Source organism: Phascolarctos cinereus, unplaced genomic scaffold (genome assembly GCF_003287225.1).
Source record: "Phascolarctos cinereus isolate Bilbo 61053 unplaced genomic scaffold, phaCin_HiC Scaffold_1;HRSCAF=81, whole genome shotgun sequence".
Lineage (NCBI taxonomy): Eukaryota > Metazoa > Chordata > Mammalia > Diprotodontia > Phascolarctidae > Phascolarctos > Phascolarctos cinereus.
In genome coordinates, this window is record NW_027555514.1 from 189073047 (window position 1) to 189099719 (window position 26673).

General features: G+C 39.0%; 1 protein-coding gene across 4 annotated transcripts; it reads right to left on the bottom strand.

Annotated features, from left to right (window-relative positions):
- Positions 1-259: 259 nt before the first annotated feature.
- GPRC5A (G protein-coupled receptor class C group 5 member A) lies at positions 260-26086 on the bottom strand. 4 transcript variants are annotated; one of them, XM_021001709.2, is made up of 6 exons: positions 25954-26086; positions 24802-24865; positions 11438-11617; positions 4417-5354; positions 1817-1878; positions 260-1300 (listed from the first exon to the last, which is right to left on the bottom strand). In XM_021001709.2, the coding sequence occupies exons 3-6, from the start codon at positions 11470-11472 to the stop codon at positions 1190-1192; spliced, it is 1146 nt and encodes a 381-aa protein (XP_020857368.1). In that variant the 5' UTR covers positions 11473-11617; positions 24802-24865; positions 25954-26086; the 3' UTR covers positions 260-1189. The 4 variants fall into 4 exon arrangements, with proteins under 4 accessions (XP_020857368.1, XP_020857369.1, XP_020857370.1 ...); XM_021001710.2 differs by lacking the exon at positions 24802-24865; XM_021001711.2 differs by lacking the exon at positions 11438-11617 and having other exon boundaries at positions 25954-26084.
- Between the last annotated feature and the right edge of the window lie 587 nt (positions 26087-26673).

Genomic DNA, 26673 nt, shown 5'->3' on the forward strand with positions numbered 1-26673 from the left:
CCCTGACTTTATACAAACTGGCTTCCCATTTCCCCAGAAAGAAGCATTCTGACCACTTTGCTAGGGAAGACACCCATGTCCCAGATGTGGAGAGGAGAAAGGAAGATGCATCCACCCCTCTGCTGAATTCAGATCCATCAGGAAAGAGCTTCACTCCCTTAAGCTCCTGCCCAAAGTTTGTCAGAAGTTAATTCTAGCTTGCATGATAGATGATCCCCACAACTTGTTCTGTTCATGAAAGGGGTGGAGAATAAATTACTTCAGTTACTAACTCACCTTTTATTGCTTATTCCATTTGAGAAATGAATAACTTATTACATAATGAAAGTCTGCCACATTAGTAAACACCATCCACACATTTACTGAATATTAGACTATTTACAGAGGATGTACAGCTAGGTTTAGGAATGAGGGTCAGTGCCGCAGTTTTGCTTCCAGAACAGAGCAAATTCTTCTGAGAAAAGAACATCAGGCTTATTCAGGGAAGGGACATCTAGAAGGCAAACTCTGGATAAAGCTTTAGTCTTGGAATTTAATGGGAAACAAGTGAAGGGTTTGGCCTATGAAATAATGCCAAGGAAAGAAGAGGTCACTATATTGGACAGGTTTGCAGAGAATGCTAAATCTAGAGTGGTGGAGAAGTCCATCGTGCCCATAGAGAAAGATAAACGTCAGGGAGTTGATTTGGGGAAGGGGGTTAGATTAAGGCAAACATGGATTGGGAGGCTGGTTTTGACCTTTTGTTGTTTTTACTCCGTTTTTCAATCCTGTTCTTTGCAAAGCCCATGGATCACAACAAAGACAGCTAGGCAATCTGTCTTCAGAATGAGGAGTTGAATTTGTAAAGCTCAATGAACCAAAGATATGCATTCAGAATGGCCAAATTGGAGGTCACAATTATACTGAGATGGGGGCCTCCCTCACCTGGCTGGAGGTTCTAATCCTGAGTTGACAAAAACTACTTGTGAAAGAAAATACTTTGGGGTAGTGACCAGGGAAAGAAATAGACAACATTGTCTAGAACATCAGCCTGGTTTACTCCCTTCTTTCCAAGAGTTAGGAGAGAGTTGGGGCTAGTAGGAAGGAATAGCCCCCTACTGTTAATCCAGTTTCCTTGGCATCTGGGGGGGCTTATCCCATTTTCCTATAAACCTTCATCTGGTTCTGCTGCTGTTCTGTGTTTATCTTCTCATTTTGCATGGTGATATTGATTGCCTTCTTTCCTTCCATCATAATTATTATAGGGGCTTGAACCGGCCTTGGCTCGTGGGATTGAGAAATCCTTTCGGGAGTCCCAATTCTGAAAAAGGAAATAATGCTACTATTAAACGAGTTAAAATGTTATTATTAAACTGAGGCAGCTAGGCAGTACAGTGGTTAGAGTCAGGAAGATCGGACTTCAAATCTGGCCTCAACCATTTACTAGCCGAGCAAGTCATTTAAATCTCTATTTGCCTCAGTTTTCTCATCTGTAAAATGGGGGTAATAACAGCACCTACATCTCAGGGCTGTTGTAAGGACCAAATGAGATCATAATTGTGAAGCACTAAGCATAGTGCCCAGCACATGGTAGGTGCTATGTAAATGTTATTTTTTATAAAACTCATCCCAGATCTTAGTGAAAAAAGCTTATGTAGAACTCTACTCTGGGGCTCCCCTTTCCCTGGTTTTCCTTTTAATCACAGTCCCTTCCAGGATATCCTGGCTGAAAGAAGAGTCCCAACTGTGCCTTCTAGGCCCAGAGTCCTAACTAGCATAAGAGGTAGCTCTGATGCCCTAATGCCACAGGTAAAGAAAGGAAAGGAAACTAATTTACCTGCAACTGGAAATGGGTAGTGTATGGAGCATAAAGTGTGCTGCTGCCAGGGCTTTCAGGGCCTGAAAGAGAGAAAGAGGGGGGAAAAATCACACATTCCTACACAAGTTACATACAGTCTCATCATCTACTAGAGAAACAAATCAAAGAAATCCATTGAATTTGGCATTGCCCCTCCTCCAAGGACAAAACACTTTTGCAGTCTTTGACTTTATCTAGTGGCAGGTAGATAGAGCTCTGGGACTGGGCTTGGGACGTCCTAAGTTTTAGTTGGGCCTCAGACATATGGTAGCTGTGTGATCCTGCCCAAGTCACTTTCTATCTGTTTGCTTCAGTTTTCTCATCTGTAAAATGGGGATGACAATAATAGTACCTTCCTCTTAGGGTTGTTATGAGGATCAAATGAAATAATAATTGTAAAGCACTTAGCACAGTGCCTAGCACATAGCAAACACTATATAAATGTTAGCTATTGTCATTATCATTATTAGTGTTATTATTATCATGAGAGTGCCAGAAAAGCTCTGCAAGTGAATCCTACTCCTGATTTTACCCATTTAATTCCTTTTACCCATTAATCCATTTCCCGGATTAACAGAAGTATGTATGGAATAATTTTACATATACACATATATGTGTGTGTGTGTGTGTATACATATATATATATGTACATATATATATGTACATATATATATATATGTACATATATATATATATGTATATATATATATATATATATACATACACACATACATATTTGTGTCTAATGGTGGCCATCTCTGGGGGAGGAAGGGAGCAAGAGTAAAGAAAAAAAGAAATTTCCACAATTACTGTTGTATATTTAAAAGGAATAACAAGTTGTTGCACATAGTAAATTTGCAGTTTCATGTGCAGTCATCTTTTTTTATTATATTATGCTATGGAAATGCTTGTTTTATTCTATAAATTAAAAAAATTTTAAAATAAAAAAAGGAAGGGCAAAGTAATCTTTTCGAACTTTTTACTAAAAACCCTATTCTATGTGCACTGAAGCAAGCAGAGGTTCTAAACTTCTAAACTTTTCAACCCTATAAATACTATAATACTATGTAGCATTTCAGTTAAAAATCTAAGCCATTCCCCAAAATTTACCTGCTTGTGCACATCTGGGGACAGAAAAGAGTAAGGATTTAAGAAAGATCTCCTCTCTCTCTCTTCCAAGAACCCCTCCCTGCACACACACCCTTTTCCTTTGTCTCATCAGTCTTCCAGGTGATTGTCTGGGAACCACAATAGTGCTAAGAAATAAACCAGGAGGGATTGCTTTCTCAGGACTATGGTACTCTGGAGGGACTCACTTGTGACTAAGAACAGATCCATCTAGTCTGCCCTAAAAGGTCTTAACGTCTAGTTTCAAAACCATCCACCCATAGAGTTAGCTATGGTTGTCTTCCACACCCAGGACATCCCAACACTTCAGCGCTGCCAAGTGTAAGGCTCTAGATGTAAGCAAAGTTCTATTAGTATATCATCCTTCTTCTAAGAGTTCAGCAATTGAATTCTCTATTTTTTTTTGTTGTTTTGGTCATGACCCCTTTTGGGGGATTTTCTCGGCAAGGGTACTGGAGTGGTTTGCCATTTCCTTTTCCAGCCTATTTTACAGATAAGGAACTGGGGCAAATAGGGATAAGTGACTTGCCTAGGGTCATACAGCTAAGGCCAGATTTGAACTCAACAAGATGAGTCTTCCTGACTCCAGGCCCTCGTTCTATCCATTGTGCCACCTAGCTGCCCCTATCTACTGACAAGATTTAGATTCTAGTTTCAATTACCAGCCGTGTAACCTTGATTAGTTACTTGAGCTACCTGTATTTCTGTTTCCTTATCTGTAAATTGGGACTGATAATAATTGTATTAACATCTCACAGAATTGTTAGGAGGATGAAATAAGATTTCCCCCTCCTTCTGTCATGAATGGGATAAAATAATATAATAGTGTAGATGGTAACAAACTGAAAAATGCTATAAAGCTATGAAGCGTTAAAAAATTATAAAATATCAAATTGCAATAATAATACCTATTTTCCTTATGCCATAATGTTGTGGTAAAAGTTCCATGAGATCATATGCTACAGTGCTATAAAACCTAGAGCTATTCAAATATGGGGAATTATATATGACAGGTAGTCATGGTGAAGTGGAAAGAATAATGGATTAACAGTCAAAATATCTGGGGGCTTTTCTACTTACTAGCTTTGTGACTTTGGACAAATCATTTGAATTATCTGTCCCTCAGTTTTCTTTATCTAAAAAATGAGAGAGTTGTACTGGATAATATCTAGACCTTAGCTTAAAAAAGCCAATGTCTCCCACTGCATCCAAAGCCATCCCCTATCATCCTGATCTATATCTTGCCACTGGGCCCAGATGGCTCCAGAGAAGAAAGTGAGGCTGCACAGCCCTCCCTCACTTAAATCCAATCTACTTGCAAGTCATGGAATCACCTTCCTGCTGTCATGATCCCCTTTGAAAATAAAGGACAAACAACAACAATCCTTTCTAGTTCTCAAATTCTATTAATCTTTTACCACTCCCTGTATGAGTGAATGTCCATGCGTTACCTTGAGCGATTTCCTCTTGCAAGTAGGCTCTGTTCTCCATACCATAGCTCTGTTTCATGAATTGAGGCTTACAAAGGTTGTCTTCCACAGGGTAGTCTCTTGGGTTACGTTGCTTGGTGAGGAGGATTAACTCAGGCAAAATGTACATTAATAGGAAGACCCAGCCATTGGCAACCAAGGCAACGCTAAGAATGGTATCATCCCAAATTGGCTGTAAGGGTCTATGTAAAAGCAAAGTAATCCATGCTATCCAGATGGCAATAGAGAAAAGCATGGTTATGTAGATGTGTGCACCATGCCGCTTCCAACCAGTAAAGGAGCCACAAAAGGTGGATAGAGACATAATGAAGGTGAAAGCCATCAAGAAGAGGACATAGATCAGCAGCATCACAAAATCTTCATTGCGCTGGGTCCTTGACATGCCAACAAAGACATTAGTATTGGTCTTATGCATGGTGACAACAAGATAAACAATTGCAATGATGTCCTGAACCAAGCTTAAGCCCAAGGCCACGCCCAGGATCATCAGTAATGAGAGGGGCTTCTTCCCTCGGACCAACTTGGCCAAGGTGAATGTATGTGCAAGTAAGCAAGAGAAGCAGAGAGCAAAGAGGACTCCAAAGAGAAAGAAACGAGTGGGACCAGTTCTGTCATTGAGTTTGATGATGAAAGCAAAGGTGAGGCCAAAGAGGCCCAACACACCCAGGAGAAAGACAAACTGGGTAGGAAGGACTTTTCTACGATTGGAGTCCTGGACCTTGCAGATGAGCATAAGAAGAGATAACATGAAGACAATTGAGATCACAACTCCAACTGCTACTAATGCCTCTAGAACAATGCCCCAAGGGCTGTCCAAGTCACAAAGGTTATAGTATAGGGAGTTTAGGCTGGGGTTGCATCCTCTAGGGTGAAAAGGCATGGTGATTGAAACAGCAGTCCTAGAAAAAAAGGAAAAGAAAGAAAGGGGGTAAAACATTAATAGATTTAGTTATTAGTCACAGGAGACATGTGAGGATGGTAAAAAGACCAGAGATTTTCTCAGATAATAAATTGGACACATTTATTAAAGTAAACCTCATATTTATCTATCTCCATTTAATTAAACTATATATATGTATGTGTATATATGTATATATGTGTACATATATATACATATACATATATGTATATATATGTACATGTATATACATACACATATATGTATATAAACTATATATCAGATGTCCTAAAACCAAAGGACTCGTTCTTTAATCCATTTGGTTCCAAAGTTGAAATTCATGAACTATTATTTGGCAAACACCTGGTGTACCAGGACAGACACAAGAAGTAATTGATATTTTAGGGAGTAGCCTGGGATCAAAAGAAGTGGTCATCTGGCTACCTTTTCAGCTACTTTTGTTTACCTACAAAAAGGAACCAGACATAGTGATTAGAAAATAGGTATCAGACTCAGGGAGAGCTGGGTTCAAGGTCTGTCTTTGACATATGCTGGCTATGTGACCCTGGCAAGTCATTTAACCTCTTAGTACTACTCCCAGGAAACTCTTCAAGATTATAAATTACAGAACAATTGATGATCCATATTGGCAAAGGGAGCATCAGTCAGTTGATTAATAAGCATTTATTAAGCACCTACTATGTGGCAGTCATTGTTCTAAACACTGGGGATACCCAAAGAGGCAAAAGACAGTCCCTGTCCTCATGGAGCTTACAATTCAATTGGAGAGACAACACTCAAACAAATACATACAAAGTAAATAGGAAATAAGTAACAGAGGGAAGGCACTAGAACTAAGACAGATAGGGGAAGGCTTCCAAAAAAAGATGGGGTTTTAGTTGGGACTTAAAGGAGTGTCCTCATTGGGAATGAGGAAATCACAGACTCCCAACCAAAAAAGCAAGGTTTAGCCACACCCCCAACTCTTTTAAAGGAGATAATCCTGGTGCCAATTTTGTCATGCCTTCACAACCCTTTTAAAAGTAATCACTGTTAATATGGATTAAATCATAAATTACTGAGATGTTTTCAGCAATGCATTCTCTAAATTTCAGGAAAACAATTTGATTAATAACTTTTCTGATACATTTCATTCAGCAAGTATTAATGATTGCTATTTTCTTCAGGAAACAATGAAAGAAATATCTGATTGATTTCCATTCTTCCCAATCATTCTCAACCTTTTTCCACCTCTGGGCACCTGTCTAAGCTGCTGAGGTTCCATTTCATATTTTGGACATTTGCCATCCTCCCATTGCTTGCGATTGGTACTTTCTTTGCCTTTACTTTCACATCTCTACATCAGGCCAATAACTCCTGTCTGAGCACTTGAAGCCCATCTTTAGCTCTGCTGCCTGTACAGCCAAAGACTTATATTCTCTAAGATTTGTCAGTAGAACCCTACAACAGCCAATAAAGAGTGGAAGGGAGTTTCATGCCATATACAGTTATAAATGGGATGTTTGGAGTCAAAGACTCCATAGCTGACCCTGAGCTAACAAATGGTCATCAAGCCTTCAGGTAAAGAGGCCAAGGGAGAGGAAACCTGGAAGCCTAGAACCATGGCAGCCCATTCCATTTAGGGATAGTTCTAAGAGTTAACAAATTCCATAGTTTCACAGATTTAGAGCTGAAAGAAGAATCATTTAATCCAACCCCCTCATTTTACAGATGAAATAATCAAGGCCCAGAAAGGTTAGGTGTGACCCAAGGTCACACAGGTGGCAAGTAGCAGGGGTAAATTCTAAGCCCAAGTCCTCCAATTCCAAAACCACCTTTTTTTTTTCCCCTTGTTTATTTGCTCAGTTGTTTCAGTCAGTTGTTCCGACTCTCCATGACCCCATTTGGGTTTTTTTTGGCAAAAACACTGGGGTGGTTTGCCATTTCCTTTTCCAGCTCATTTTACAGAGAAGGGAACTAAGGCAAATAGGGCTAAGTGACTTGCCCAGGGTCAGATAGCTAGTACTGTCCAAGGCTAGATTTGAACTCAGAAAGATGAGTCTTCCTGACTCCAGGCCAAGGGTGGGGAACCTGTGGCCTCAGGGCCATAGTAGCTCCTCGAGAGTCGCCCTTTGACTGAATCCAAATTTCACAGAATAAATCCCCTTCATAAAAGGATTTGTTCTGTAGAACTTGGACTCAATCAAAAGGCCACACCCAAGGACCTAGAAGGCCTCCAGGCCACAGGTTCCACACCCCTGCTCCAGGCCCAGCCCTCTATGCATCATGCCACCTAGCCACCTTTTCCTAAATCTGCCTTTCTGTAACTGCCACTCACTGCTCCTAGCTCTTCCCTCCACAATCAAGCAGCAGAAACAAGGAGGAAATCTAACCCTGCTTCCATGTGACAGACAGCTTCTACTTTTGGAGACAATCTTGCCAACCCTTTTTCAAGTTAAAACATCCTTAGACTCAATCTCATCCCATATGATCTTATCATACTGGTCACCCCCTTTTGGGCAGTCTCCAAATCATCACTGTCTTTCCTAAAAGGCAACACCCAGAGTTGAACATGATTTTACAAAAATGTTCTGAACGGGACAAAACTATGTTTGTCCTAAAAAGTATGCATCAGCCTTGGGGGATTCTGTTATCTCTTAAGGAGCACACAATCTACTAAATACTCAGACTTTTTCAAACAAACTATTGTCTAACCACACCGCCTGACTCTTATATTGGTGAGGTCTGTTTTTTAACTTGTGTATGACTTTACCTTTAACCCAATCAAATTTCATCACAGATTCAGACCAAAATCTTATCCTGCCAAGACTTTTTGGATCCCGAGTCTGTCATCTGGTATGTTAGGTATCCCTTCAGCTTTATGTCATCTGCAAACTTGATAAACATTCCGTCTATGCTTTTATCCAAGTCACTGAGAAAAATCTTAAATAACACAAAACTAATCACAGATTCTTATAGCACTCCACTAGAGACCTACTTCCAAGTTGACATTAGAGTACGAATGTTCTGGTCATTCAAACAGTTCTTAATCAACCTTAACATACCAATGCTTAGCCACATCCCTCTATTTTCTTCACAAGAAGAGCAGGTTAGACTGTCAAATATTCTACTAAAATCTAGATGAATAGTATCTATAACAATCTCCTTACCTATCTGTCAAGTAATACTATCAGAAAAGGAAATGATGTTAGTCTATTAAGATCTGTTCTTAATGAAGACTTACTGACTTTTGTAATTACAGTTTTCTTTTCTTGTGTGTTCACTAATCATCCTTTAATAATATCTTCTAGATTTTTGCCAGTAATTCAAGACTCTATTCTCTTCTATTTTCTAAAATTTGGTATCGTAAGATACCAAAATCCTAAGAAAAGGTTTAGAGTTGAAAGGGACTCTACAGGCCATCTAATCCAAATATCTCATTTTACAGATGAAGATATTAAGGTCTCCAGAGGCAAATTTGAAACCAGATCTTCTGACTATAAATTCATTGCTTTTACTACTGTACCATACTTTTCTTTAATCCAACAGAACCACCTCTTTGATCATTCAAAGATCTCTAAAAACAATGGTTCAGTAATCACCTCTGCCAACTCTTTCAGTATCTTTAGATGTTGTTGATCTGTGTCTGATGACTTGAATCTATCAAGAGCAACTGGGGACTCTTACTCTCTACATGTTTACTATCAGCTCCCTATTATAGGCCATTTTTTGGTTCTGTCCTTTCTAATCTAAAGATAATTTTTTTTTAGGTAATCAGGGTTTAGTGACTTGCCCAGGGTCACACAACCAGTAAGTGTCTAAGGTCAGAAGTGAACTCAGGTCCTCCTGACTCCAAAGCTGGTGCTCCATCCACTGTGACCTCTCATTCTCTTTTTCAGGATAAAATAAAAACAAGTAAAGTAAGAATTACATGGCTCCACCTTCTCTCTGTCACCTAGAGAGGCAGTAGCAACATTCACCAAGGGATAATCAAGAAACAGTACATTGATCTAATTGTACAAGCCTTATTTCCCTCATCTGACTCAGACTATATGAGTCAGAGTTCTGCTTTTTTTTAAATATATCTCCCAAGAAATTACTTTCGTTCCTTCCTAGTTTCCCACTGCCCACTGTGTCAGAATCCTAGCAGATTAAGGACAACAGCAAATGATTAGATTGGAAAAGGGTTGGGAGAGGAGTACAGTTGTTCTGGAAAGGATGAGTAATATAATGGCTCATAATAGACCTATCATAGATATTACCACAAAGCTCCATGGGCAACTTAAAGCCAAATTTAATTCAACAAACATTTATTAAGTCTCCAGTAAATGCAAGGCCACATACTATAAAGCAGCTAGGTTTCATTTCAGGAATAATGGCTTCTCTACAGAGTACTTTGAGTTATGACCACTTATTTTAGCTAGCTACTCGTATCTTATACTTTTGGTATTTTTTAATTAAAGCCTCTGTATTTTTGTTAGTATTATTTTAATTTTAAATAACAAAATCCTGTTTCTAATTCCTACCTGCAATGCATAATACATCATCACATAAATGAACTTTCAGACTTCTAACTTTTTTTTCCTGTTCAGTGTTGAAAGTAATTGTTGTGAGGAGGAAGTTCTGACTATAAACCAATAGCACTTACAGTTGTGTGATTCTGAAGTCACATTTCTAATCATCAAAGGATAAGACCTTTTTCCAGGAGCAAATAGTTGGCCCAGGAAAAACATTCTCCAATTCCTTAGTCTCCAAGCTTCTTATTGGGAACAGTTTAGAGGAGATGCTTGTTGAGGTATGAGTTGTACTAGATGACGTCCGAGGTTCCCTTCCTATCCTAAGATTCAGTGATTTATGTCATAAATAGTCCCTCCCTTCTACCATCAGCATACCAGCACCATGCCCTCAACCAGGAAGTCCTGTGCTAATCAGGATAAGGTGGGGGTTGGGGAGTAGCAAATAGGTGGGAAAGGATCATCACGTCTAAAGAAAAGCATTAGAGATCTATGCCTAATGTTAAAGGGACCAGAGTGGGAAAGGGATCAGGGAAAGAAGAATTTATAGATAGAAAAGACTACCAAGCAGGCAGGCAACTATTGTTTACTGTGTTTCAGGTACTGGGCTAAATACTGCAGATACATATACAAGCAAAAAGAAAAACAGTCCCTGCCCTCAAAGAGCTTACAGTCTAAAGGAAGTCCAATCAGTGAAATAGCTGTGCTGGTGAAGCAACAGGGGAATTCCTAGACAGAACCAAATCCTGGACAAATGGCAGCTTAAGTTAAGAGGCATCAAGGAACAAAGTCAGAATATGGAATCAAATATGAAACTTGTCCTTCACTGATACCAAGAGTTAAGTAGATTGTGCAGGGTCCAGGGAGTGGGGGGTTTTCCTCTATTGAAGTGCTTTTCCATTGGTAATGATCTCAATCCCAAGGTAATACTTTAAGCCTGAAAGGGCATATATATAGATCTCTGGCTGAAATGCAGTTTTCTAGAGGATAGGGCTGCTTCTTTCACTAGCAATCAAGAATTTGAAAGATGTCAAACTAAGGTAGCATCATAAGTCTGAAGGGATATATAGGTCCTTGGGAAAATGGGGTTCACCAAAGAGGGAAGGAGAGGTGTTTTTACTACTTATGGGTGCAAGTCCTTCATTTTTCCCAGTGAGCCAATAAAGCCTGTCCTATATTCAGTGTCTTGCTATCTTCAGTGTTTGCCCAGAAGTTAAGGCTTCTTTTCTTTTATTGTGGAATCATGAACATTATAGGCAAATTCTGATTCCCAAGGAAAACAAAACCCTGAGTTGGGGTAGAATTAGCTAAATTCTGATGTTGGAGGAAGGAGGGAAAAGGGTGATAAACTCCCAAGATTACATGAACCCCAATCTGTGTAAACCTAGAGCTTTAGATTTTGGACCACAAGTGAGAGAGATAATAGATAGATAGATAGATAGATATAGATAGATAGATAGATAGATAGATAGATAGATGTAAAATATGTAATATATTTATATAGAAATATATACATACATACAGATATGGATATACACATATATATGCAGACGTATATGTGCATACATACCTGATGTATACACACATATGTCTATATGTACACATTGAGAATGTAAGCTTAAGGCAGGGATCATTTTTGCCTTTGTATCTCCAATGTCTCACATAATGCCTTGCACAATAAATATCTCTTGAACACTAATTGTGAAATCTCTGTCTTCTTCTGGCTCCGCTTTCTTTCCATTACACCACACTAAGTAAAAGAGAAAAAGGAATCTGAGGTCAGAGTATCTCCCAGACACTTTTTACTGTCCAGTACATTCAGGCTCCAGAACAATCTAGGAGTAATAATAACTCACATGTATAGCACTTTATTCACAGTAATTGTGAAGGGTAATAATTATCATCTAGTTGGTAATGCGGAAAAGGAAATTGAGATTGAGAAATTAAGTAATTTGCCCATGATCACATAGCTGGTAAGTACCTGAAGTGGAATTCAAACTCAGGTCTCCTGACTTCAGGTCCAGCACACCATAAACTACACCTTATGACCTTTACACCCTTTTGCCACTCTACACCATATCTTCCTGTGTCTACATACCATTCGTATTACCTACACACACACACACACACACACACACACACACACGAGTGTCTAATTGGCTAGACCTCAATGACTATCTCTCTAAGACAACTCTGCCATATACAGTGGCCAAAAGGAATAGGACAAGAAAGGATCCAGGCTTTGCTCTGATGTAATCTCAAGAGCATGAGAAGTAGAAGGAAGGAGATATAAATGAAGGAAACAGAGGTGAAATACAGATAGTACTAGAGGTATGATCACCTTTAATGAACATCCCTGGTATAATACTCCCTCTTACTGCTACAACAGAAAAGGATGAGGAGACAGAAGTCCCTCTGTTGAGTGTTGGAAGCAAATGGAACATGGAATCCTCTGTTATTAATTTGTTCATTCATTCATTCACTCTGTCAGTCAGTCAGCAAACATTTTGAGAGACTACACATTAAGAAAAACATATTATAAATCTCTTTCTGAAAGCCCATAGAAGACCTCTCCCTGAAAAAAATCTCTGCTTCTTTCAAATTCGAGTTTTTCATAAGCTTAATAATCTATCTACATACTCCTTCTGAGTGGCTGCAAGAGAATTTAGGGATCGGTAGTCAGAAGTGGGCAGGTCCAGTAACCAAGTCCAGTTTAGGGTGCAAGTAGGAAGACCAAAACCAATCTGGTGGAATCGCATTCCATGTCAGCTTAAAATTCCATCTCAGTTTTCAACACTCTACTTCTCCCCCTCTTTGAACAATCCTGAAGTGGTTGGTATCTGGCAGGAAGAATGCTTCCCTCCTCTTTTCATTCCCATTAAGATAGTTGGTTTGTTGACAGGGAGTTTTAATTGTTAGTAGGTAAATAAGGAGAACTAAACTTGGCAGACCTCAAACTGGTGGAGACTACATGGGGTTTTGCCCAGTGGACCTAATCCTCATATGAATAGCAGAGATTTTCCTAGAAGAGGATCTCATAGGGCATCTTCTTCCCCTAACGTCTTTATCCTTGTTCTCTTGGTCTCACTTTGGTACCTGCAATGAGTGTCTCAACAATTGGTCGGGAGGACAGCAGAAGAGAGATTGGTCTTTGAGGCTACGGGACATAGGTCCCTGTCACCACTGAGCAGAGTTTCTCTTTTGAGGTTGTTTATCTTTCTGTCTCACCCAACCCAGACCCTAGTTGTAGTAATCCATCAACATGCAGGTCTCTCCCCCTCCTTTCTCAAAAATTTCAGTACCTGGCTCAGTCTTCCTTTCTACAGGACGCCCTGCCCTCATACTTCAGAGATCTCATTCTGCATAATGGATCGATGCCCCCTTTAACACCACATCACAGAATATGAAAGTTGGCAGCAACCTCAGTGTATTCGTAGTTCTATCCACATCCGAACAAGGAAATCCGCAGCAATATGCCCAACAGTAGGTCATGCAGAGCTCCAGTGACAGGGAATCCGTGACCTACAGAAGCAGCCCATTCTGTTTGAAAACTCTAATCATTAGGATGTTTTTCCTTACATTAAACCTGAGTTTATTTCTCTGCATTGTCCACCCATAGCTCTTTTTTCTGTCTTCTACAAGCATAAAAATGTCTAATCCTTCCAACTCATGACAGCCATCCCCACCAAGTCTTTTCTTTTCCAGGCTTAAACATCCTCAGTTTCTTCAACTGATCTTTTGACAACGTAGTCTCTAGTCCTCTCACCATCCTGATGACCCTCCTCTGGACATTCTACAGTCTGTCAATGTTCTTCATATGATGGTGCTCAGAACTAGATTTGGAAATATATTTGAAGTCTGAACAAAGCTCCTCAATTTCTATGACCCATATTTTCATTCCTCTTCAGACAACTTTAGGGATAGTCATGCCTTATATCCTACCACTATTCATAATTGTGCTACCTCCATAATCCCAAACTTGGAGTTTCCTATCCATATCATAACCTTCTGTCCTTCCATCTTTCTCCGTACCTCAACTCTAAGACTTATTCCTCATTCTTTCCTATCTGTTTTCTTAGTCCATCACCTCTGCTCTGGCCTTCCTTTTGTCTTTTTATGCTCTTAAATTCTATTCAAAAAGTCTTAGTGCAGTTTTGAGCTGGCAAGCCTAAAAAGTTTCTATGGAAATTTTGACTATATTTGAACATTCCAACAGTACACTAACTAGGCCCCTGAATCTGTTCCTCCCTTATGCTGACTACTCATACCTGGCCTATGATTTTATGTACAATTCTCTTCCTGTGTTCCACTTTGTAAATGAAAATACTCATTTTATTTGGTGATTATCAAGTTTAGAATAAAAATGAAATTTTAAAAAAAGAATTTGCCATAAAAAGTATAGGTGAGCAGTCATATGCTAATCTACGATGTTGCAGACATCAAACCTGATTTACCTCCACTTAGGGTTTACTCTTGGTTCACTTCTATTTACCTTTTCTACTAGTGCTACTATGCTTCAAAAATAATTTTCCTAAGACACAGATCTGACCATATTACTCCCTTGCACAAAAATTGATAGATTGTTTCCTATTGTCTCTCAGATAAAATATAAATTATAAATATAAATCAGTCTAGCATTTAAAGCTCTCCACAATCTGGCTGTTACCTGTGTTTCCGCCTTTATTTCATATCACTCCACTTCATGCTCTCTATGCTTCTGCCACACTGACAGGCTGGCAACACTTCTCACTCAGTATTCCAGCTCCAGTCACAGCATTTGCCTCCCACAGACCTGGAATGCACCTCATCCTCACCCCAGCCTCTTAAAAACTCCTTTATTCCAGGCTCAGTTTAGCTGCTCCTACACAAAGCCTTTCCTTCCTATTCAAGCTACCTGTATACATGTTGTATTCCCCCCAAGAGAATGGGCGCTCCTTGAGAGAATGGTCTGTTGGGTTTTCTGCTTTTGCTCATTTTGGGGGTTTTTTGTTTGTCTGTTTTTTGTCATATCCTCAGCACCTAATCACATACCTATGCTGAATACTTAACCAATAATTGTTTAATTGAATTGTGGGGAAGAGGGGAAATGACAAAAAAAAGAGAAAGAAATCCAAAGAAAACTGGTCTGTAGGTATAGGGAGGGAAGGAAGGAGCAAAATGTCAGTACTGAGTCTAAAAATTGTTTTAGTATTTAACTGACATGTAATGTTGATACAATACGTACTAATGTCTGCCACCATCATAGGTTAGCATACGACTGCTCATCCTCACTTTTTATAGTAAATTCTTTTTTAAAATTTTTGTTTTTATTCTAAACTTGATCATTACCAAATAAAATGAGCATTTCCATTTACAAAGTGGAACAGAGAAAGAGAATTGTACATAAAATCATAATTCACTCTTAAATATGACTTACTTTTCCTTTTAAGTTTATAATGACTTTAATATGCAATTTTCAAAGATATCCTGCTTCTTTTTCCTTTTGGCTTTCTTTCTATTCTCTTCTGTTCATTTAAAATACTTCAAAATGACCCTCTTTTCTTTCTTTTTCTTTTTTCTCTTTTTTGGCCACCTATTGCCGGCTCCTTTCCCCCTTTTTTTTTTGCTTGTCCCCACCTTCATTGCAAAGAAAAAAGGAAAACAAAACAGTTGTGACAAATATGTGTACTCAAAAAAGACAAATTCTCAAACTGACCATGTCTGAAAATGGGTTGTCTCATTCTACATTTTGAGTCCATCACCTCACTGTTTTCCCATAACCCCTCCAACATTGTAATATTCTATCTTTATCATCACTGCCAATCTGATGGGTATGAGGTAGAACCTCGAAGTTGTTTGAATGTGCATTTATCTAATGATTAGTGACTTAGAACATTTTTTCATATACTTATTGATATTGATAAAATCCTAATAAAGCTGCCCCCAGCCCCAATGTTCTAACTTCCTTATGGGACTCACTGAAGAGCAGACATGTCCTGATTTAACCACACAATCTGGCTTTCACCACACCACAGGCCCCCAGATTCAATATAGCAAATTCCCTTACCTAGCCACCCCCCCCCCACAGGCCTCAATACCCTAACTTCCTCATATATGCCTCACTGCTCACTAGAACAACAGGTGTGTCCATGAACTCATATTTTCCACAGAAACTGCAGGCATGTCCATGTGATGGGATCCCAGCCACTGCCTCTAGCTAGCCACTACCCCCAGACCCATTTCTCATATTTTTCCACAGAAACAGCATGCATGTCCATGCACTCAACCACAACCACATCCATCTAATCTCAGACAGGACTACAATACTCAGCCAATCAAAAGGCAGCACCACCAGGAAGCCCAAGCAGGATATGGACCCCAAAACAATAGAAGGGACTTTTCCTAAGTAGGCACCTGTGCAGTAATAGCAAAAGCTGTGCTTTAGGTGAACCTTATTATAATATCATTATCATACATACCTACCTCCCCCCAATGGGTTTCTCTGTATGTACTGTGGGTAATCACATGGAAGTTCCACTGAGGCTGGGATCCCCCCCCATTACTTAATCCCTTAACAAACCCCTCCTACCTTTATAATATTCATAATTTCTGTTACATAATTACATCTTTATCCTATAAAAATCCATCTTGCTTTTATATATATTTGGTGAGCAATCAGGGTTAAGTGACTTGCCCAGGGTCACACAGCTAGTAAGTGTCAGGTATCTGAGGTCACATTTGAACTTAGGTCCTCTTGACTCCAAGGCCAGAGCTCTATCCACTGTACCACCTAGCTGCCCCCCATCTTGCTTTTAGTAAAGTTACTGGTTCCTCTTGGAACTTAGCCTGCTTCATGAGAGGTGTCAATCTCAATAAATGCCTATATTTGGATTAGAAGTGGTCTGACTCTGAATTCTTTGAGACACTGCCACCATAACACACCATGAAACCACAACAATATCATGCATGTTTTTTCCTTTGAGAAATATCCTTTAACCATTTATCTGTTGAAGAATGGTTCTTGTTCTGTGTTACTATGTTATTCCTTACATTTATTTTTCTTTCCTTATTGCTATCGCTAGTATTTCTAACCCTATAGCAAGTAATAGTGATGATAATGGTCATCCTTGTTTTAACCTTGATCTTATTGGAAAGGGCTCTAGCCTTTCTCTATTACATATAATGGTGGTTCTTGGTTTTAGATAGATGCTGTCTGCCATATTAAGAAAAGTCCAGTTATTCCTATGTTTTTAGTGTTGTTATCATTTTTAATATGAGTATTGAATTTTGTCTAAAGCTTTTGTAGCATCTATTGAAATAATCATGTGACTCATTTTTATTGTTCATATGATCTATTACATTCATCATTTTCCTTATAGCAAACCATCCTTACAGTCCTCTGATAAATCCAACTTGGTCATTGTGTATAACTGTATTAATATCTTGTTATAGCCTCATTATTAATATTTTATTTAATGTTTTTGCATTGATATACATTACAGAATATTGTTCTAAAGTTTTCTATGTTTTGTCTCTCCATGATTTAGGTATCAAAATTACAGTCATATCATAGGAGTAGTTATTTTCCTCTTTTTGCAAATGGTTTATATAATACTGGAATTAATTGCTCCTTGAATGTTTGATAAAATTCAATTGTAAATCAATCCACTCCAATGCAATCAACAGCATGCCAGACACTACTGTAAGCACTGTGGATACAATAAACAAAAGAAAGGCAGTCCCTGCCCTCAATGAGCTTACAGTCCAAAGGGTGAAACAACACACAAAAGGAAGAAGGAAAGTGGAGATGAGAAGGAGGCTGGGGGAAGAATGGGATACCAAAGGATATCCATGAAGTTGAAACCAGGCAGGGCAGTAGATGCAAAGTGGAGTAATCTAACAGTCCAGTTTCTGTCCTCTATAAATATAGTCATTGGGAGGACGTGGTACTCCACTCTCCAGCCCTCCAAAAAAAAGGGGAGAGAAATCTGAAGGAAGTAGAGTCAATCAAGGCTTGAGTTGGCAGCATGGTGGAGTTTAAGAGTGGATGAGCTGACAGTCATCGAGCTTTGGTTTGATTTTGTTTGCATTTTTTTCTCTTTGGAAGTTTACTCATTGATTGCTCAATTTCTATTTCTGAAGTTGTGTCACTTAAATTCTCTATTTCTTCTGTTAATCTGGGCATTTTTTTTTACATCCATCCATTTCATCTAAGTCATAAGTTTTGTTGACATATAACTGGGACTTTTTTTGATACTTCCTTTATATCACTTTCTACTGTTGTGAATTCTTTTTTCATTTTTAATATTGATGATTTGATTTCCCTCTCTATTTTAAAAATCAAACTAATTATATACCTTACTCATTTTTAATTCTTTTAGCTTCATTTATTAATATTTTTGTTCAATTTTGTTAATTTCTTCTTAGGTTTTCAGAAATTTTAAGTTGATGTTAAAAACTGGAGGGCTTTATATGTTTGTTTTCTAGCGTTTTTTATTTGTATGAACAACTTATTGACCCATTATTTCTCTCTTTTGTTGATGAAAGCATTTAAAGATACACATTTTCCCCTAAAGACTGCTTTGGCTGTATTCAAAAAGTTTTGGTATGTTGTCCACTGTTGTCATTTTCTTTGATGAAATCTTCTGTTGTTTTTATGATTGGTTCCTTAATCCAACAATCTTTAGGAGTAAATCATTTAGTCTCTAATTTTTAATCCTTTCTTCAAAGACTTTTGTTGATAGTGTTTCTACTTTTCTGCATTTGTTTGTTAGGGTTTTATGCCCTAATATGTAGTTAATTTTGGTAAAAGTACCACACACAGGTCATGAAGTTGTGTACTTTTATCTGCTCCCACTCAGTAACAACAAAAGCTCTATTATATCTAAGTTTCCTAAAATTCTATCCTTAACTTTTTCCTGCTTATCTCCATTACAGTCTAGATTTGAAAGTAGTAAACTAATGCCTCCAATAGTTTTACTGTCTATTTCTCCCTATAATGTGATTAACTTTTCTTTTAAATACTATGCCATTTGGTACATAAATATTAAGACTTGGTATCAATTCATTATCTATGGTACAGTGTTTATATAATATAGTTTCTCCATTTATCTCTTTTAATCAAGCCTATTTTTATTGTTGCCTCCTCTGAGATCATGATTGGTACCCCATTTTTTATCTTAAATTAAAGCATAATAGACTTTATTTCAGCCCCAATTTTGATTCTGTGTGACTCTCTCTGTTTCGTATGTGTTTCTTGCAAACATTGCTGGATTCTGCTTTCTAATCCGTTCTGCTATGCTCTTCCATGGGTAAGTTCATCTTATTTACTTTCACAGTTATGATTGTTTATCGTGTATTTCCCATCATCTTATCCTCCTGTACCTTTTTCCTCTCACATTGCAAGATCTCTTTTTCTTTATCATGATTGCTGCTAAATCTTATGTAACCTTGCCTATGGTTTAAGTTCTGAAGTGCTTACATTCTTCCTTTATGGCTGCTTATGATATTTTTTTTTCTTGGCCTGGGAGCTGTGGATTTTGGCCATGATATTCCTGAGAGTTTTCATTTGGGAGGTTCTTTCAGCAGGTGACTGGTAGATTCTATCTATTTCCACATTGCTCTTTGGTTCTAAAAGATATGGTCAGTTTTCATTTATGATTTTTGAAATATGGCATCAGGAATTTTTAAAAATAATGATTTCTCAGATGGTCAGCTGATTCTAAGATTATCTCTTTTTGACTTGTTTTCTGGGTGATATTTTTGATAGTACATATCTTATATTTTCTTCTATTTTAATTGTACTTTAATAATTCTCATTGTCCCTTGGAGTCATTGCTTTCTCTTTGTTTGTTCTAATTATCAAGGACTTTAATTCTTGGATAAAGTTTGCCACCCTCTCTTCTAAGCTATTAATTTTCCTCATTATTTTCTCCATAGCTGTCATTTCATTTAACATTACATTTTGCATTTCTTGCTTCATTTCTTCCAAGTACCTCTATAGTCTTTGTGACCAACCCTTTCTTTTCTCTGAAGCTGTATTTGGACTTGTAGAGTCACTCTCTTTTTCTAGGTTAACTTCTTGGGGGGGGCGGTTCTCTCAATCTATAGTATTTCTTCATTGTATTATTGTCTTCTTTTGTTTACTCATATCTCCAGCCTCACTTTCTGGATTGGGACTTTGTAGTTAGTTTGGAAACTCTGCTGTCTCATATTCTTAGATGAGGTGGACTAGCCCTGCTTGTTCCTAGATGTGACAGCTATGACTAGACCCTGCCCTCTACAGAAATTCCTAAGTTTTTACTTCATCTACCAATGACTGGATTTGGGTTTGGTTTCATCCTCTTTTCTGATACCTTCTTTTTGCACAATCCCAAATCCAAAGTTGGCACCTTGCCTTGCTGTGACCCTGATAGGTCCATACTAAATATTGTTAATTGTTCTGGTATCAGGCCCCCAGAAATATATCAGGTGTCCCAGCTGCTGCCCTAACCCTTTCTCCTGCTATATCTTGGGGAAATTTTCTCTGGGTACAGGATTGCCCAGGTGCTAATGTGGCTCTGTCTTCTGCTCTGGCTCCGGAAAGGTTTCTTGGGCCCTATTCTGAGTACAAGTAAGCTGCCTAGTCCCTGTACTGAGTGTTGGTCTGGCCCTGTCTCTGGCCATATCTCATAAGAGTGTTTATGGGAGCATCTGGGCCCCTTTATATCCTATCATGCTGCTATCTTAGCCAGAAGTTCCTCAAACTTCTCTCATGGTAAAATCTCTAAGGAAATTTTGGCCACACAAACCTACATTGCTTAGCACATCCAATCCACACTTCTCATCTTAAGTTGGGGGTTCTTCATCAATTAGCTCTACTCAGAGTAATATCATTATTCCTCCTAATGTCTAGCTCCTCATCTCAGATTTTCCAGTCTAGCCCTCAAAATCTATCTAGTTCTAAATATGGTATTTTAGAGTTAGAAAGGTTTTTAGAAATCATCAGTTTCCTGCTCAGACAGCTATACTCCTGTTTCTACATAAATCATTTGCCCTTCCTGGAATGTTCACTCTCTCTTTTTTTTTTCAGTCCATAACAGCCTCCTTCCTTCAAAACCTGACTCAAAAACTACCTCCTCTAAAATAGCTTTCTAGATTAAATCCATTTCATTCAGCATCTTTTAGGTATCTAGTTTGAATATTTGTGCTGTTTCGCCTTGAAATGTGTTCATGTTTTACAGAATGCTGCAGCAGAAAGAGATATGGAGTCGGATGACCTCATTTTGAATCTTGGCTCTATAACTTAAATGTGTAACCCTGGGTAAATCATACAATCTCTCTGGACCCTATTTTCCTCTTCTGTAAGTTGAAGAGATTGGTTTAGATGATCTCTGAGGTCTCTTCCAACACTTAATTACTCTGATATATCAGTGTTATCTTTTCAATTAAATGTTGTTTCTTATACTATAAATTCAACTTTAAATTTTATCAAAGACTTATTGAGGACTTATTAAATACAAAGTACTATTCCCCTTTTCTTTTAATACATTGTTTTCTGTCCAGTGTATACTCCATAAATGTTAATTAACGCATTGTTGTCCCTATAATTTTAGTAAACATAAGCAATGGGGGGGAAACATTTTGAAGTACCATATATGCTCATAGCAATCTCTGAAATTATATCCAGGTGTCATTTCTTCTTAGAAGGTAGTGGGATCCCTCTGGGTATTACCTTGCTCCAGATATTGGTACCATCTCTAAGGAAATTGGGGGTCTAAAGATGAGAAGTATCCAGAGAAAATCCTACAAGAATCCAGCCTATCATTGACCCAAATGTTAATCCAAAAAGACAACTAATGAAAAATGACTGAATAATACAACAGAATTGAGTTTCCTTATACATCATTTGTGAGAAAATGACCTAGTAAAAGCTACCAAAAGATCAAATATCTCTCTCTGACAACTGCCAACCTCATCAGAACTCAAACAAGCTAATAAGGACTTTATTATTCAGAAGAGTAAAAACTAAGACAATGGAAAGCATTAGGAAAGAAATCAGTAATGAAACCTTCCCAACCAATTCATGCTCAACATTAGACACTAGCTTCCACTTCATTTTATAGGCCTGGAATTACCAGTGTGCCTTTAGTTAATGAAGTGATTGACAAAGAAAATCATTAGTTGTAAATAACAGTGAAAAGGTAAGAGTATGCAATGCAGAGTTGAGTACAGATTAAAAGGCCATCAAATGATCACTAATTATTTTTCTGCTAAGCTTTAATAATTGCTCTTCTAAATTTGATATACTGAATTGAGATCTAGCCATGAAAGTGAAGTTTCACTCAATGGAGAATATTGATAAAGGGAAGGAAGGAAGCACTTCACAAATATTGTTTCATTTAATTCTCACAACCACTCTGGGAGGTAAGTGCTATTATTTGCCCCATTTTGCAGTTAAGGAAACTAAGGCAAATAGAGGCTAAGTGACTTGCCCAGGGTCACACAGATTTGAACTCAGGACTTCCTGACTCCAGGCCCAGCGCTTTGTCCACTGTGCTACCTAGTTACCTCTAGAAAGAAAAAAAAAAGCTAGCCTTTATATAGCACTTTAAGGTTTGGAAAATATTTTACAAATACAATCTCCTTTCATCTTTTTTAAACTTTATTTTTTTTTTGGCAAGGCAGTCAGGGTTACGTGACTTGCCCAGGGTCACACAGCTGTTAAGTGCCAAGTGTTTGAGGCAGGATTTGAACTCAGGTCCTCCTGACCCCAGGACCAGTGCTCTATCCAATGCACCACCTAGCTGCTCCCTCTTTCCATCTTTACAACCACTCTGGGAGGTAGGTGTTATTATTGTTCCCATTTTGCAGGTGAGGAAACTGAGGCACAGAAAAGTTAAGTGACTTGCCCAAGATCACATAGCTAGTTAGTATCTGGGGCAGGATTTGAACTTCCATCTTTAAACTCAAGGCCCGGCTCTCTATCCAATGCACCACCTAACTCCCAAAGAACTAGATCAAGCCACAAAGATGTAGGCTTGAATCTGACTCTAGTACTTACTGTCTGTGTGATAGACATTTCTCTGGGCCTCAGTTTCTTCACATGTAAAATGAATGGGGTTGGACTGGATGAATTCAAAAGTCTCTTTAGCTCTGAATCTCATATTTCTATGAGCAAGTAGACTCCAGAGGCTTGTGTAGATAAGATCATTTCTAGGGCCATTCTTGCACTACCTATCATTTCCCCAGTCCTCTTCTTATACACTGTGACTATTCAGTAAATACTTTGTAAAGCATCAATGTATTTAGGACTAGCACATCCTATAGCTACCTTGCCCTCTCTTCTCTACATGTGAATTTGGAGGTGACCATCCATCAGGCCAAAATTCCAGAAGGAGAACTCAAAGACCACTCCACTTTTCCTTCATACCTAGAAGTCAGATGCAATGGACCTTCTTGTATTCTCAAACTAGGGTTTTTCAAGCTGAGGAACAAATAGAGAGCATCCTGTGGAAAGTAGAGTGTAAGAAGTAGATTCCTACAACTGTGCCCCTTCTCAAAGACAAACCACTGCCAGAAAAAATCACCAAGAATATTCTGCAGCACTAGGGCTAAATCTCAAGCTATGCCCTGGATTGCCAGGAAATTCATTCTTTATGAGTACAAATCTGAGGTGAATATGAAATATCTATTCAGAAGTTCCACAAAGTGTTGAAAATACGTGTTAAAGCATGTTCATGAGTCTTCAAATAAATAGCTCTCCTATATCTGACGTCTACTACTTTGTCCATTAAGTAACTTTTCTAGAAGGGATACTTTTAATCGCTTTGAGGGTAGATTTCTAGACGTGAGCCATACCTAAACTTTGTTAAAAAGAGATTTTCCCAGAAGCTCCATTCCAGAGTGGGAATATAATGAGGAATAGAGGAGGAGGAAAAAAGTCTGACTTCCCTCTCTTTGGAGCCACGTTCACCTCAAGATTAAATCCAGTGCATGAGTCTAGCTCTGGAGCCCTTTTCATCTTGGGAGTCTGCATTTTGGGCCACAAGTGACAATAGAATTATCATATTTCAATACTAGAGCTTGAAAGTGTCCATAAAGGTCATCTACTCCAGGAGTGTAAAACTCCTATAGAAAGGGATCCCTGCAGAATACATAGTGATTTAGAAAACAACAAATTAACATTATCTATGTTACATTGTATTTTAAATTTATTTTGTTAAATGTCTCCCAAATACATTTTATCTGGTTTGGCCTCAGTTTGACTTCCCACACTCATCTAATCCAATCTTACATTTTCTTGGTGAGAAAAACCAAGCTAGTGAGCCCAAGTGAATCGCCCAAAATAACTGAGATAATTGAGGCAGCTAGATGGCTCAGTGTATAGAGTTCTGGGCCCAGAGTCAAGAAGACCCAACTTCAAATCCAGACTCAGACACTCACTGGCTATGTGACCAGGGTTGCCTTAATCCACTGGAGAAGGAAATGGCAAACTACTCCAGTATCTTTGCCAAGAAAACCTCATGGACAGTATGGTTCACAGAGTCATGAAGAATCAGACAAGACCAAACAAAAATAGAGATAATGGTTTAGCAGAGAAACCAGAACCTAGTTTCTTGACTCACAGGCCAGGACTTTTTCTACTAAACCACAATGAACTGCTATAGTTTGCTCTACTCTTCCTTGGCCAGGTCCCCTATTTGGGTGCTGAGGAACTCTGTGGGTTTTCACACCCTTGGGAGGGACTCTTTTATGCACCCAAGGTATCACCTTGTGTCCCTTGCCTCTCTCCGACACAGAAGGCTATAGCCAACACACACCTGGAGGGTGGGGCTCTCTCTTAGCTTCAGCAAGCTAATCCTTTACTGAGTAGAATCTATTCTAACTCCTTCCCATGGGCCTCAACCCCTTAAGCACTCCTAGAAAGAGAATCTGGAGTGAAGAGAATATTCCCCTCAACAAATTACTACTCACTCTTATATACAGCACTTTGAAGTTTTCAGAAGTTCCACCCCAGGAGTTGTCTTATACCAGTCCTCTGCAGAGAAAGATAGCCTGCTCAAAACACAGAACTAGAAAGGACATCCACAGGTCACCTAGCCCATTCCTTTGACATGAAACAGACCCCCTCTAACAGGAACTCTTCCTTAGGGATGCTAACAGCTTGACTTTAATTAGTTAGTAAAGGCAACTAATCAAAGTATTTCCAGCCATTAGCGGATAATTAGTTCATTGTAATCACTGTTTAGGTGGAAGTGGATTATAATAACACGTGTTCTCTACAGCTGAATTTGTTTGTTCTCTTCTCCCCAACCCCAGCCTGATTGTGATCTCTAAGCAAAGATTGTCCTCACTTCTGCCAGCCAATGGAATCAGAAGCAAGAGATGAAGGGTCAACAGTACAATAGTCCACTTGTTAAGTCAGAGCATTTATATTAGCAGAATTAATATCTACCCTCAGGGATCTATCTCTCAAACTATAGACAATCAGGATGAAAAAAGGAAATTAAGGCCTTTATTTTTTTCTTGGATGAAAGATATTGCCTCTTCACTTTGAGTACAGTGAAGATTATAGCTTATTGGGAAAAGAAGAATGAAAAAAGTTAGGTGTGAAGAAAGCAATGGCACCAGGGACCAGCCACCGCTATTCCAGCCCTCTATCCCCACCAGAAACTCTCCACTTCCCAGGAAGCTAAGAGCTTGAAATCTTTAAAAATGGTAACCAAAAAAAAAAAAGATCTTGTAAATTGCTTACCTCTACCTTGATCAAAGTTATGCGCTTGGGGAAGAGGTTTCTTGCAACCTTTTCTCCATGCTCGGAACTGCGTAGTCTGAGTCCGAGCAGAAATCAGTACCTTCGTTATGTTTTGCTTTCTACCCTATTTCTCTCTTAGTCTTGAAAGTCCAGCCAAAAAAGCATCTAAGATGAAATCAGCCAAAGAAATCCTGTCCTTGAGAGTTTTTTCAGGCAGCCAGACTATCATATTCCTGCGATTTCTCCCCTCGTTTTTTGCAGTCCCTCCCACGACCCCCATCCTAGCATCCTGATACTGTATCTCAAGTCCCTGGCTATTATTTAACTCAGAAGCTACTGGGTGGTGTTGTCCCTCAGCGGGCCTGACTTACCCTTGGCTCTGGGAAGTAACTTGAAGTTTAGGGACAGAGAATGTGACTGCTCCTTCCAGAAACGTTAGCCTCTAGCCTTGTGCTCTCAGGCGGCAATCCGGCACTTGACCCCAGCAACAATTATAAATGCAGCTTAAGACGGAAGGGGGCGGGGAAAGGAGGGAAGGACAGGGATAAGGGGTGGGGGAAAAGTGGTGGGGGGAGTGCCACGCCTACTCCAGTTCCACTGTACTTCATGCTGTTATGAAAATAAAGTCCTGATGCCAGAGAATGAACTCAAAACTTCCTGACGTAAGTTGCACAGTCACCCCCGAAAGGGTGGGGATGGAACTGTATTTTTTCCCAGCCCAGTTGAATCAAGAGCAATTCATGAGACTTGTTCATTTCCTCTGATGGCCGGTCACTGGGCAGGAGGTGAAAGAGAGTGGTCGTGGATCTAGCCTGAACATAGCAATTCTCTTTATCAGTTCACATATACGTAGGCGAAGAGGGAGGCAGTAACACTCTCCAGAGTCAGTCAGGGCCCCTCAGTGAGGCCCTCCCTGCATACTTCCCCGAGCTGTAGCGTTCATCCTCCCCCAGGGACACTGGTCCCTGGCAGATGCTGTACAAACATAACACTCAAGTTGTCCCCCAAGCCTCTCCTGCTGTTCAGGGATTCAAAGAGGCAGAGGGATTTAGCACGAAAAGGAAAGCTGTTCTTTGGGGCGTCTAGTTAGT

Excerpts from the sequence above, each read along its gene's own strand:
- GPRC5A (XM_021001710.2), bottom strand. The coding sequence starts at position 11,472 with ATGTGTACATATAGACATATGTGTGTATACATCAG. Across the intron at positions 5,355-11,437 it reads CATATGTGTGTATACATCAG|GACTGCTGTTTCAATCACCA; the intron begins GTATGTATGCAC and ends CTTTTTTTCTAG. Across the intron at positions 1,879-4,416 it reads GCAAGAGGAAATCGCTCAAG|GCCCTGAAAGCCCTGGCAGC; the intron begins GTAACGCATGGA and ends TCTCTCTTTCAG.